Source organism: Oreochromis niloticus, linkage group LG10 (genome assembly GCF_001858045.2).
Source record: "Oreochromis niloticus isolate F11D_XX linkage group LG10, O_niloticus_UMD_NMBU, whole genome shotgun sequence".
In the NCBI taxonomy this organism is placed as follows: Eukaryota; Metazoa; Chordata; class Actinopteri; order Cichliformes; family Cichlidae; genus Oreochromis; species Oreochromis niloticus.
Window position 1 is genome coordinate 31,925,980 of NC_031975.2, and position 14,617 is coordinate 31,940,596.

Consider the following 14,617-nt stretch of genomic DNA (forward strand, 5'->3'; position numbering starts at 1 on the left):
ATTGAATGGCCGGTGTTAGCACAGAGTCTGCGCTGCACCGCAGGTTTAAGAATCATTTATGCCAAACTATGAATGGACTTTGAAGCAGCAGTAAACCCTCGGTCAGCCTGTAAAGCAGCTGGATTAGCTCGCTGCTGTTTTATTTCGCAGCGGGTCCTCACAGAGACAGCAGAGCGCGCACAAACAAGCAGAGGGGAGGGGGAGCTGCTGCCTTTGCGGAAGCCAGCGGAGAGCCGAGGCGGCGCTAAATCAAATTACCATACTAACTAGTTCTCTGTGCGCCGATGTGAGGGGAGCAGGCTGAAGAAAAGCCTCCGTTTTTAAAGTCAAGACACCTACGAGTCCGGCCTCATTTTGTTGGGATCTTCCTGCCGTCCGCCTGCAGAGGAGATGGGGGACAAGGCGGGCACCAGGTAGGACGGCTAGGCTATGAACGGCTAGCTGCGGTTTAGCGTCGGTTCTCACGCACTTTGCTAGCAGCCGTGCTAGTGGCCCAGGCGGAGGAGTTTCTGCTCTCAGCCCGAGCATCAGAGATTTACCCGCTTAATTAGCTAGACCCGGGCCGGGACCAGCGAGCGAGCCCTCTGGTTCTGGTCCAGAACTCTCAGAGCGATGACCTCGTTCGCAGGAGGCGAAGTTAGCACAGCAGGGTGGGGTTAGCTATCCGCGGCTGTGGTGGACGGGACGGCGTTCCAGCGTCCGCTCAGAAATCTGTCAATTTTCAACATTACGCTAACGTTTCCGTCTGACTGAAAAGCACACGAAAAATGATCAACTGTTAACGCCCACCGCTTACTCTAACACAAAGAAAAAAAACGGCACGATATTCGGGTGATTTTACACCACATTTGGGTGTTTTAAAGAGGAATTCCCACGGTGTTTGTCCAGTAAAATACCGCTGAAACGTTAGTGGGCGGTATCGACATGTAACCTGAAAAACAGCATTTTAACTTGAGATTTGTTTAAATTATGGAGCTTATTCTTGTTCGATTCAGTTCCAATGTTTACAGTCAGCTTTTATGTAACGTAAAATATTAGAGTGTTGTGTATTCTCGTTAACCAGGGGCGAAATGTTAAAATGAAGTGTTTTTGAATGGAATTTGGTACGAAGGAGCGTATTGGTGGGCTATTTAGGTTCACTTGCCTCCATCACGGGCTTATTTCGGGTTTCTGGTACCGCAGGTTCATGCCAGTTAGCTGTAAATGTATTTTAAAGAGAATGGAGCTTTCGTTTTCGGGCATCTGTGAGTTCTGGTTCCTGTTTCGGGCCGATACACTCGGTTTGTAGGCACAGCACATCGACACAAAGTGATTGTGGTTTCTTTAAAGCTCAGGATGCCCCCCCTTCCCTTTTTTGTGTGTTTACACCCTCAGTTAATTGGGTTAGCACTGCTGTGGATCAGCTTTCCTTCCCATGTTTTCTCCTTTATTCCTTCTTCTGCAGATCCCGATTAACAGAAGAGACCCAGAGGGCTTAACTGCATTAATCCAACACACAAAAATAAGACTAATGATGAGGAATGACTGTTATGCTCATCAGATCCCGTCCTGTCGTAATGTGATAGGAATACAGGGCCTTTAAAGTCAGGTTCAGCTCTTTCCTTTACTCCATCTGCTGAAAATGAGGTTAAAGTGCTGACTGCTTCAGGCTGTTTACATCCACATCCTGCATGTTTCTCCTCTGTGAGGTGAAGGTTTGTTGGATGTACAGCTTTCATGCACACAAAAATGATCCGTTTCCTCATGTGTTAGCAGCTTTTCACTATAAAATGCTGATCATCGCTGCTGTTTTTGATGGATTTTCCTCTAACCGGGGGGTTGCGAGTCAGCCCAGCCCATTCCACTTGCAGCTTAACTTTCCTGCCAGTTACTTCCTGTTAGGAAGCAGGTGGAAAACTGGGAGGAGAGGAAACGGGCAGGAGGAAAGACCAACGTCATAGCTGTTGAAGAAATGGGTCTCTCTGACATTCACGCTCGAGCCGCTGTTAACAGATTATACATCGAAGCTGCATGTCGAGTGGCTCTGTGGCACTTTGACTCTTTGCAAAACACCAGCCAGCAGTGGAAAGTTTTTCTCTCTTTGACCTTTCACCTTTTGTACTGACAGCCGTGAAGCTCTTCTCCTTGAGTTTTGTATGAGTAGATTAGTAAGTGTGGCTGTGAGGTGTAGCGATGAGCCAGCTAGAACCGATCACATCCTGATATTTTGTCTGTGTGTTACATTATAGACAAAAAAGCCTCTCCTTCAGAGGCGACGGCTCAGGAAAACTGTTATTTCACGCTTTGCTTCCAGTTGTTTACCGCAGTGTGTCAGATTTTGCATGGCTAAAAGAATCCGTTTTAATTGGCTGTTGTATTGAGATCATCTTCAACACCTGTGTCAAGGACGTGAAGCCGTTACGCTTTACCAGACTCATTCACAAAACAGCAATTTTATGTCACAAAACACGTGAGCTGCTTGTTTACAGCTCGCTCAGCTGCTTAGTTCTTGCTGCTGCATGACTTTGGTGTTCTTAATGTATTTAGTCATATCGGAAATGGTGCGTTGCATAAACTCGACCCTGTTTTCATGTAAGAGTTGCTGGTTTTGTAAGAGAAGTCTGGTGGTGGTTCTCAGCGACTCCCACAGATCAACAAATGACACTGACTTTGTCCCTTGTTGCCACATTTTTCGTGTAAACACAAAGTTGGCTGCTCTCAAAGCTCCAGCTGTTTCTGTGGTCAGCGTGAAGTTTAGATATCTGGAATTATTGTTACAGCTCAAACTTCTAATTATTATTATTCATGTCTGGTTGTTGTTTTTATTATTATCAAAAATGGCTGACCCAGCCCTGACCCTCTTCATGCTGCAGAGACCGAGATGAAAGTGCAGAGGGAAAGTAGCAGTGTGTATTTGCTCTGCATGCAAATGCAGGCAAATCATTTCTTTTTGCAAAAAAAAAAAAGAAAAAAAAAGTGGTGGTGTTATTTTTAGCTGGAAACAAACAGTGATGCACTTCCTGTTCTTCAGCCTGCTTTTAATTTGTACAAACGTACGAAACACAGACCAGGTGTGAAATGTCGTACATCGGCCGGAGAAGTTAATACGCCCAGAAATCGAGCTTTTAATTGGTGTTAAAGGCTTAAATCAGTCTGTGAGAGCAGACGCTGTCTGCAGTGAAACGCAGTTTAAATAAAACTAACTTTTCAAAATCAACTAAAGCAAATATACACGAGCCGCAGAGTTCTTACTCAGGGCATCAGACTCTGCTCAAAGGCAGAGTCCGACTCGATGGCCTGCATGAAGCTTTAACATGTGACCTCAAAGTTGGTTCGTTCACAGCGCCACTAAATAGGGCTGTGCGATATGACCAAAATCTCATATCCCGATATTAAGACATCTATCGTCCGATAACGATATAAATCACAAAAATGTAACATTTTCTGTCAATTCTGTGAATGTCGGGCAGCTCGACTTGCGTGAAGTGTTTCCAGCTGGGCGTGGCGTACCTGGAGTCGAGTGTTTTAACTGATGCATGAAACGATACATTTTTAGACACAGGTTGTAACGGCCGCCGTTTTCTTTGAGTATTTATTACACAGCGTGCTGCGGGGAAAAGCCTGTTCTAACGTTTGAGTCTAAGGTTTATTTTTTAGCACCTGACGGCTCTTTTTTGCTTCTCATCCGTAAATACTCTGCATCTTTCACATGATTCAGTTTATTTTGAAAAGTCTCAACAGGATTTTGAGCTTTATTGTGAAAGGTTTATGTGGAAAATAAACAAGCGGACACGAGGTGGTTTTACCGTCGTTGTTGCTAACGAAAACGCATAAAAACAAGCGCTTGTCCGTCTGTAGTGTGGTTATATTAAATATAAGAGAAAGAGAGAACTTTAGGAAATTAATATAGCCGCTACAGTGACCATCAAAATAATGAAAAAAATATTGCCGTAAACAGTTTATTTTGCGACACCACGAAACAAACGATAGCGTAAAATGAAATGATAGACGTTTTTATATCGTCATCCGATATATATCGTTATATCGAACAGCCCTACCACTAAATACACAAATGTTTCTAACGTCGGGTTTTTTCAGGGTAAATGTTAAAAATGACCAAACAGCTGAAAGAAACAGCTCCATTTTTGACCTGCCAACGACAAAAGCTGATCAGAAATATCAGGAAATGAAGAATAGCTGTAATGCTTACATCCCATATGGCTTTTTAAAGCTCCGCTTCTTTCTCCAGGTGTAAATATTTAATGGGAGACATAATTACAATATTTATTTATTCATTTTGAGGGACTTCCTGTGGCCCAAAGCTCCAACATTGGAGCCACGCTGATCAATTTCAGATTAATCAGAATAAGTTGTTTTTTTTTTTTTTTAGAAGTAATGAAGAAAAATAAGCCGTGACTGTTTCAGGCTTTAGCGTCTCCATAAAGTGTCCAAATTATAAAGGAAAGGAGTCATTTTATAAACAATAAAATGATTCTTATAATAACATAAACATGAATTTGATGATAAAATAACTGTTAGCTGCAGACGTGATTGAACGCTGAGAGGATGGAAACAGCAGATCCTGCAGTACTTTTTCCTGCTGTAGTAACAGGAGTAACTGATCCTGGATCAGGACATTTAAAGGAAAATAACCCTCAACACAAAGTTTATTGTTGAATATTTGTTGTCAAAAACATCAAATTGTCACATATGACTCTCACAGAATGACACAGACGGTTTGTTTTGTTGGCGTTCGTGTGTCTGAAGCTCAGTTACATGTCTGTAGTTTAATACCCGCCTCAGAAATCCCTCCCTTTCATCACTTTTCTCCCCTCATTCTGCACTCAGTTTTGTTTTTCCAGGAGCAGTCATTCGACTAATTGGCTGATTACTAATGAAAACAGTTGCGAAACCACCCACAGTTTAATCATTTAATCTGAATCAGCAGTTTGAAAGAGGAAGAAAACAGCCTGAAGATGAACGTCTAGTTTGAATCTTGCAAAATGACTTCCTGGTTCCTCGCTCAGCTGCAGAGTTCAGAATTTAACTTTCACCCTGTTTCGTTGCTCTGGTGGTCAGACCAGTCTGACTCCTACTTATCTGCAGCTTCATCGTTACAGACTCAGCTGAAGCCATCGGCCTGACAGGAAGGGCGGGCTGAACTGCCACAATAAGAGCCCACTCGTGCCCTTTGTTCCTGGGATTATTTCTGCTGCCATTAATCTGCATTTGTTGGGTGTAAATCCAGAGGAAGGTGTAACTGAAGCTGGCGTGCGTGTGAAGGCAGATGGCCCTGAAACACGAGCGTCCGTGGGCGGCAGGCGCTGCAGAGGAAGTGCAGCGACGACGGCGTCCGGCAAACATGAGGAAGTTTTGTCAGACTGTGAAACGCAGCGAGCGTCACGGTCCTGCTGCGCTGAGTGTTTGGCTAATAAACAGCACTGCACGAGACGCCGCCGCTCGCTGAACTGTGACCGAAAGGAAACCTGGTTTCCTCATGTTGCGGTCCGACCTGCTTCCTGTCCTCCACCTGCTCGTACAGGTACTGCAGCGGCTGTGGTCACCCGTTAGGTTGTTCATGTTGGGAGTTCATGCTCGTGATTTTAAAAAACAGTCGCCTAAATTATGGAGCATGAAACACAGAATTTGTGTCATTTGGAGCTTTTTAAAGCTGCTCAAGTTAGTTTGCAGTCCTTTCCCATCCCAGGAGCTCTCTGGTGATACTGAGCCTTGTCCAGCACGGTGCAGCACCATGTTAGAGATCATCAGATGAAGATTTGGGATTCATGGCTGCAGACTCCCAGCTCTCAGAGCGGTGCATGGAACCGTTCTAAGCCCATCGCTCTCCCGTTTCAGCAGCTGAAGCTCCGAGTGTTCTCTGGTTACAAACAATTGAGAAGAGAAGATCTGCACTCAGACTCTTCAAATCATCTGAAATGTTTTGAACACCAGCAGCTGGGTAACACGATCCTGTCATCACATGACAACAGTTCATGTTCAGACATGAAGCTTCACGTCAGCGCTCTGTTTGTCTGAGCCGCCGCCGTCCCTGCAGACCTCCCCCCTGCAGGTGGAAGCGCTCGCTGCGACGTTCTCGTGTTTACGGGAGCTCTTTCCCTCGACGCCAGCTTCAGCCTCACGTCGTCTTATCATCCGCTGCTGCTTCTCTTTGTTTCTGACACAAATACAAATGAGAATATTTGAGTTTTGGGGCCACGCTAACTCACTGATGGGTTTGAAGCTTTGCTGAAACATCTGAGTGTATTCATTTTAACCAACTCATAAATGCCCCTTATCCTCCCGATTTATTAATCACACCTAACAGTGAGCTTTTTTGTTTCCTGTTCATATTAAACATGAGCTCGGTGTCTGCAGCGCGCTAAACACAGTTTTTTTTCCTACTCTGGGATCTGTATAATGTCACAGAGAAGCACAGAAGCCCCACCCACTGTCCAAAGCATCTGTTTATGTTTGGAGCCAGGATAAAGGGGGTTGTTTGCCCCTCAGCTGGCTTCCAGAAGTTATGCAGTCAGATGCAAGCTTGTTGGAGGGTGAACTAAAGGGACTGCACAAGGCTCAGAGTAAAGAGGAAGGATTATTTCTGAACTGTGACTCATGTAAAACGGCTCCGCTGAAGTCCCAGAATAAAAACATGGAAACGAGCCACAGAGGTTCCCTTTACCTCGTTCTGCCACAATAAGAACCAGCAGTTTTAAATGAAACCAACATGTCTTTCAGAATATAGCCATTTCTACCCACTGACTGCAAAAATAATAAAAATAATATGAAGGTGCTTGAATTATAAAGACCACAGAATAAAAATGCAGCGATCGCTGAATGAATTGCAGGAACTGCAGCGACGCTCAGCTGAAGCACTACAGCCTGACTCCATGATGGAGGAGTGTTTCTGCTCAGCCGGGACACAAACACTGTCGCTGTAACTTCGTCAGTCCAGGAAGCATTTCAGGACCAGACGTGTTTATATCTGCACAGCAGGGCCCTTCATCACCTCAGATTTAACGTTGGAGTCGAGAACAAAACAGGCCTGCTGTTCGTTAAGGTTAGCAGCTCAGAGGGACGTTTACGACTTCATCCTGCGGCGTTCATCAGCGCGAGGACACGAGCAAGTTACTCCTCCCAGTTTTATCTCTGCCTGCAGAGCTCAGAGTTAAAATACTGGTCCATAACACACTCAGACCACAAGCCCACCGTCTGTACTCCAAACTCCTCCTTAACAGGGTTCCAGAAGCTGACCAATCAGAAGAAAGGAATGATGCAGGGCCTTACAAGTTATCCAATTCCTACAGCAGCCCGGCAGTAACCAGCTGATGGGCGAGCAATGAGCGGCCATGACGCTAAAAGGTGCCGTGGTCCCAGAGCTCCACGTGTGGTCCAGCTGACACATAAACTCTGAGTTTAAGGTGGAATTAAAGGTAAAGGCAGCGAGCTGAGGAGCTGAAATTGGCAGCAGCTAAAATAAGTCAATGAGCTCCAGCCACACTGCAGTGATTTGTAATGGTTTGAGAGGCGATGGCAGGCTGCTGCCATCACTGTGGTGTGATCTGGCAGCCCTGTGGGCCTCTCTGGAAGGTGCTGATAACTGATATTGGCACAAAGTTTGAAAAACGTGCTCTCAGATAATTGGGGTGGAGGGTGACCCACTTAGCTCCAGCTTGTTCCTCCTCCTGCTTTTAGTTTGTTTTCTGATGGTGAAGTCGCAGAAACACTCCTGAAAAGAAGCAAAATGTATTCATGTATTCATATCTGAAACCTCAATGAACAAAATGACTATTAATAAGAAGCAGCAGACAAATACAATTTAGACTCGTCAGCAGTCCAAAAACCATTCGTGTCTTTAAACAGGACAAACACAAACTTTAGCCTTTCTTTGTTGTCCTTTCCTGGGACCACTTCTACACACTGACCTCATTATTGAGGACTGTGGCCACCAACATTCACCAATGGGAGCAGGAGACACGGGTCCATTATAGTCGTCACGCCCCGCCGTCTCTGCCCTCTTCCTCCTTTGGAGCGTTTGGGTTTCATCGTGTCATCGTTCCTGAAAATTAAATCATATTTCTTTGGGCTGGATGTGCAGAGGTGCCGACACAGGTGGACGTGTGAACCGCTGCACCGTGGAGCCGTGTTGTTTGCCTTGGTTCTACCTGGTTCCTATTTGAAGTCAGAATAATTAGTTGATTCTGGCCTAAAAAGTCACTTGGACCGTTTTGTTCTGAGCAGTCGCTTCATTTTCAGCAGGTTTGTGTAAATATCAGAAAGAAATGCATTGATCACCAGGTTTAGACTACGATTAGTAAACGGTCTCAATTAGTGAATCTCGCTCTTGTAAAATGTCAGTAAGTGAAAATAAAATCAGAAACAGCTGATCTCTCTGACCTGGGATAACTTTCTGTGCATGAATGAACAAAATGACCACAGTGACTCTGTTCAGCCTCTAATTTATTCATAAATGGTAACATTTTAAGCTTTTTCTTCAACTCTGTTAAATAAAACAGTTTCTGGATTATTAGTCTGACATCAGTCGCCTCTGGCTCTGAGAAGCTGTGACCATCCTCTGCTGTGGTGTTTGAGGGTAATCAATAAAGAAAATGATTGCTGTTATCGGCCCTAATTGGGAAGCAGATCTGGAACTGCGTGGCCTGAAGAGGCGTGGAGCTGAGCTGTGTGTGCGTGCGGTTCATATCTGCAGCTCATTACGACGTGTTTTTGTTCTTTTTGGAGTCAAAGCTGCAGATTAAAAAACACCACAGCCGTAAATACGCCTCGAGTGCCAAAAACCGGAGCCGCAGAAACCTGTAAATCAGTTTTAATTCATGCTTTGAAGTGATCTAAATTTAACCCGAGTGTGGAAAGCATCAGCGGCTGTGACAGGAAGCAGGAGCTGCTGTGAAGCGTCGCTGAAGCAGGACAGCAGCGCCTCGTCCCGGCAGAGGACGATGTCTGAGGAGGCGAGGGCCTGGAGGAAGTGGCCGTTTCACACAGATGCTGAGAGCCTCGGTGCTTCCTCACACAGCTGCTGGACTGTGGTCATGTTTGGTTTTCCAGGCCTTAAAATGAGTTCAGCTTTTCAAGGTGTGTTGGCACCTGTGGTGGTTTTTCATCACATAACTGGACTGAAAAGGCTCCAAATGGCCATCTGCTGTCAGCCACAAAGGCCACGCCCCTAATTTGCAAACTTGATGCAGTTCAAACTGATGAGTTCTAAAAACATTTACTTGCAGTTAGAGCTGGGCGATAGAACGATAACGATATGTATTGCGAAATAACTTTTTCTTGATAGAAAAATTAAACTATTGCGATAGGCCTCATCTCTCTTGTCCTCTTAAAAAAAAAAGAAAAGAAAAAAAGAACAGCCAATCCAAATTAAGTAGCACTGTAGTGTAGTAGTGTTTGAAAAGCTAAGCTATACAACAAGGAGAGATTGAGAATTTCCTTTTAGTTCTCAGTTTATTTGATATTGACAAAAGTTAGTCAATTTTGTCTGTTCTTCTGTAAAACAAACTAAGATTTATTTTTAGAATTAATATTTTGTTTCTAAGTGGAATTGACAATTTAGTCTGTTTTGTTTGTTCTATTTTGAAACTTAAACGCTTTAGCGGCTGCCTTTTGTGTAGTTTGCAATATTTGCCTTTATTTATCTGAAACTGAAGTCTCATGTTCCTTAAGTACATCTACCCTGTTGAACTTATTATGGGAAATAAATATTTTAATTAAAACAAGCTGCTGATTATTTCACATTTTACTTGTGAGCAACGGCACATTTAAATCTTACAAATGTAGTTATTTGGCTTATATCGTGATATATATCGTTATCGCCTGAAATGAAAAAAACATATCGTGATATGAAAAAATCTTATATCGCCCAGCTCTACTTGCAGTTGTTATGATGGAGAAAATTAAAAGTTAGAGATTTTAAGACGTTGTGGGGTCTGACTCAGTCCTTAAGCCTCAAGTGGACATTAAAGGAACTGCAGCGGCGTCCTTTTTCAGCTGACTGATAAAATTCAGCAGCATGAAAAGCATCAGCATAACACGCAGGATGTGGCATTTCTGGTTTGCACTGTGGGAGGAAACCAGAATGGGTGGAGCTTCATTACTGTGAGCAGGATGCTTTTGGCACATTCATCATTGTCCAAGGTTAAACTTTGGTCCTGCTGCGGTTTGGGTTTGCAGAGCAGAACGAACGCCGCGGTCACAAACTGAAGGTTTAGTCTATCTGTGCTCTCTCTGCAGGTTATTGTCAAAAAAGCCACGGTTTGCCACGCTTTTCAGGGTTTTCCATTAGGTCATAGCACCAGCTACTTTTTTAGCGATCTGAGCAGGTGCTAAAATGTGATGTCATCAGACTGCATGCCACCGATTGGCTGGTCAGTAGTGTCACTCAATGAGTCATGAAAGCATCTCGTTCACGAAAATCAAAACCACCATCTTTGAAACCCAGCAACGCCGTGACGGCAACCAGACACACCCAGTATTACTGGACTGTAAGCGATCCGAGTCGGCGCTGATCAAAGAGGGGATAATGTTTACTTTGGTTTATTGACATATTTACAAAATCGTGGGTCCAAGCTGCGCCTGGGACACATTTTGGGAGATTAGTTTTTCTTTGATGTTTCTCCCTCTCTCTCTCTCTTCCACCTCTTTTTCATATCAGTTGGGAAATAGACAGTCCACTGCCACCTTGTGTTTTGGCAGTGAAACTGCAGCCATGCTAAAGCCTCACTCTGTTGCAATGCATTGATTTGAGCTGCAGCTCATATAGAAAGGTCTAGACTCAGTCCTGGTGTCGGTGTGTCCAGATGTTCTTGTAATGATTGTTGCGATCCTGCGGCGTGTTTCTGGCGGTTGAAAGGTTTTGCTTGCGGTCCGAATGAAAAGCGAGTTTGTAGAAGTTTCAGTGGCATCGCTCAGACTTGGGCTTAGACTGGAGTAGTTTAAGTGATCGTGTTGGTTAACATCCACCTGTTCCCCTGGTAAAGCAGTGCGGTGACATCCCATAATAACCCTAGGTCATGTACGCTGTTTTTCATTGAAACCACTTCCCCCCCACCCCCAACCATCGGTTTCAAACAAGGCCACTGTTTATTTCGACACAGCAGGAAGCTGCCACACTTCCTCGGGTTATTTTTCACAGAATTGTCTCACCCACACGCTCTCGATGAGCTGCAGCAGGTCTGAAAACCTGTTCGAATCGACCGCAGCGCTCTTCGGTTAGCGACAGGATTCAGCCAGAAAAAACAAGCTAACCTTCTCTTTCTTTCCTCCTCTCTGTCTCCTCTTCCCAAACCTCTCAGAGTTTTCAAGAAGTCGAGCCCCAACTGTAAGGTGAGTCCACGAGTTTGTTCTGCAACATCTGACGCTGCGTGAGGAAACATTAGAAACCACTCTCCTCCCTCTGCCATCTAAAACATGATGCTTTGTTCATACCGACCCTTCAGATCACAGCATTTCACTCAAACACCAGAGTGAAAAAAGAATCATAGAATCAGTGGGATTAAAAGCAAACATACAGACGTATGTATCCGAAAAATGAGCTGCCAAAGGGAATAATTCAAACTACTGATTATGTGATAGAAGATGAAGCAGGCAGAGCAGCTCCACAGTGAAGTCAGATAGTAAACTGTGACATCACCAGTGTGGCCAGTTAATCCAGTTTTAATTTAAATATTTCTTAAGAAGAGAATCGACATAAAGATTAATATTCAGTGTTATGCAGTCGTTCATTTACTGTTGCCAGCAAATTCACTCCCTGTAAGAATGTTTTGGTTCAGTGTGGTTAAACACTCGGTCAGATTGTCCTGTATTCTTTTTATATAGTTACATTTGTCTTTTCTTTTTTTTTTTTAAACTTCCTTCTCTGAAATGAGTGTGGATGGGGAAGTTTAACATGAGCTCACACACTGCATGCTGTTAGCTTTTTACAGACTGTAAATTATATCCCAGAGCAGAACAGTGTTATTATTGTTTAGAAAATGTGAAGCTCCTATTTACTGCAAAACAACAGTAAATAGAAAAAATGAAATTGGAATTTCAATGAATTTTCTCACTTGTTTTAACTGATTTAAATGATTTTAGTGTTTTTTTTTTTTTTTCAGTTTTTTAGGCTAAATGGTTACAAACTTCTGAATTGTCTTTGATCTTTTCTCAGACCAGCTGAACACAGAGGTCTAATACAATTAAGGAAAACACAAAAGCAAAACGGAGCAGGTTCTGTTCTTTGACTAATCTATGACTTAGATTAGAGAGCGTCCCTTCTCCCGGACTTCTTGCTTAGGGATTGCTAACTTCCAGGTTAAATAAACAATAAAAATATAAACCGCATCACCTGTTTAAAAATCTGGTGAGATGCATGTTAAACACTCCTGAAAGTGGTCTCCAGTGTGTCCTCAAAGCTCCACCTGTGTGAGGAGCTTTTACAGCGCTCCGAGCTGAGGGATCAGCAGCCTGATCCTTTAACGTCCTGCAGCAGCTCTCTGGAAGGTCGGATGCTGTAGCCAGTGACCGCCTTCATACTCCAAACCAAAACACTTCCATTGTTGTGCTTGGGGAAACAATACAGCGACCACCAGCTTATTAATAAATTATTAAAACATATAACAGCCCATCGTCTGCAAACGTGTGCACAGAACTGTTGATCTTTGTGTTGGGATCAGGAAGAGAAGAGGTCAAAGTTATTCCAGTGGGATTTATCCAGTTTTCACTGAGCTGTTGTGATTGGTCACGCTGTGTCACATCTGGATTAAATAAACTAATCCTGTGATTGGTCTGTGCAGTTGACAGTTTACTTGGGAAAGCGAGACTTTGTGGACCACCTGGACCACGTGGACCCAGTCGGTGAGTCTGGACTCGTTTGTGTTTGTTCTGGAGTTTTTAGCGAGCACGGCTGCTGCGGTGCAGTCCTATATTTACAGGAGTCGGAGGTCCTGATCAGGTAAACCAGTGACCCTTTGTTTGTCTTCCTTCCTGCCAACAGATGGCGTGATCCTGGTTGACCCAGAGTACCTGAAGGACAGGAAAGGTAAGCGAGAACACCTGCACACATGTTCAGGAACACACTGAGACTTTACTGCAAGATCTAAACGTTAAGTCTATAAAGCAAGTGTCTCATCAGCCAATCGCGTGGCAGAATGTGCTGAAGCCAACTGTGCAACGTCTTTGACTTGTTACCGTTTGTAAATAAACGAGAGTAAAATCCTCGTGCTCCTGTTGTTTCATCAACTTCCTGCTGACCTTTCTGTTCAGAGCTGAAGCCTTTGATTAATGACTTCCTGTTTATTTCTCAGTACTTTCATTTATTAAGGACACAAACACTCATTTTTGTCTGTTTACTGTTAAACAACAGTTTCAGAAATGTTGAATACAAAATAGACAAAATTACCTTTGTTTACATAATAAGCAGTTTCTGTACCTCTGACTGTATGTCAATAGTTGGAAAAACAGATAAATTACTGTTTGCCTGAACGTTGTTTTTAGTGTTGCTACACAAATATCAGGCCAACAAAACCCAGAAAGCAGCTCAGCTCTTATCCTGCGTCTGGTTTCCTGTCGTATCTGCTCTTCCACTGGTGGCAGTTTGTGCTGTGTACAGATAATCACTGTGAGCTCTAAACAACCAGTTTATCACAGTCTCTTACACCCGTGGATCTGCGTGATGTCACAGGAGAAGTCCTGTTGTTCAATTGCAAAGGACAGCCAATCAAAAGCATGATGCCTCAAAGTGGGAGGAGCTTCATCCCTGTGTCATGCTTAGTATGAGCTGTAGGGTTATTTTGAAGTGTGGCTCATGCAAAGCAGCAAAGGTCCACTTTACCTGTTCTGATGATACATGGACTCATTTCACTGGTGTAACGATGCTGTTTTCCTGTATCGATGATTTTTTAACAGTTTTAATGTTTTATTGTTGAATTAAACCAGATTTTCATTAATGACTCGTTTAGATAAACTGCAAACAGCCTCTTTTTCCTCCCCACAGTCTTCGTCACGCTGACCTGTGCATTTCGATATGGACGCGAGGACCTGGACGTGCTCGGTCTATCCTTCCGGAAGGATCTCTACATCTCCACCTTCCAGGTGAGCTTCATCAGCTTGCACCTGAGCAGAAAGCTGAGTACTTTAAAGGTCGGATGTGCTCACTGTCGTCTCCCTCTCGGCGTCAGGCCTTCCCTCCGGTGCCCGAGGAGCGGAAACCCAACAGCCGGCTGCAGGAGAGGCTGCTGAAGAAGCTCGGCCAGCACGCGCACCCTTTCTACTTCACCGTGAGTCACTGCTCCTCCTCAGGGAAAGGCTCCGTCTGTGGAGCTCGTGGTGAAGCTTCACAGACGCCACCAGGGTTTGATTTTAGCTCAGATGCGGCGTCTTTATATGGTGTCTGAAATAAAGTATGCTCCATGTGAGTCTGTGGGCACTGACTCCCTGTTGGAGCCCCTGCTGGTCATTAGAGGAACTGCAGCTGTAGGTTGGGAGTTTTGCACGATGTACTATCAAACCTTTCTGCACCGCACGTGTGCAAGACATATAAAATATGTAAGAAGAAGAAGAACAGAGCTGTTTAACCAGGCAGGAGCTCGGGGCCTCAATGTAAACATTTAAAGATGAGCGTATTGATCTTTGTCATCAG

General features: G+C 44.1%; 1 protein-coding gene across 5 annotated transcripts in view; it reads left to right on the plus strand.

The window, feature by feature from the left end:
- LOC100697215 (arrestin red cell) overlaps positions 1-14,617 on the plus strand; it is a 24,955-nt gene continuing 10,338 nt past the window's right edge. Inside the window, exons 1-6 of one of the 5 annotated variants that reach the window (XM_019363712.2) lie at positions 1-413; positions 11,295-11,325; positions 12,774-12,834; positions 12,974-13,018; positions 13,973-14,070; positions 14,157-14,255. In XM_019363712.2, the coding sequence (XP_019219257.1) occupies positions 391-413; positions 11,295-11,325; positions 12,774-12,834; positions 12,974-13,018; positions 13,973-14,070; positions 14,157-14,255 (357 nt within the window). In that variant the 5' untranslated portion in view covers positions 1-390. The remainder of the gene's footprint in view (positions 414-11,294; positions 11,326-12,773; positions 12,835-12,973; positions 13,019-13,972; positions 14,071-14,156; positions 14,256-14,617) is intronic. The other 4 variants (XM_003459537.5, XM_005465114.4, XM_005465115.4 and 1 more) reach the window with 4 other exon arrangements.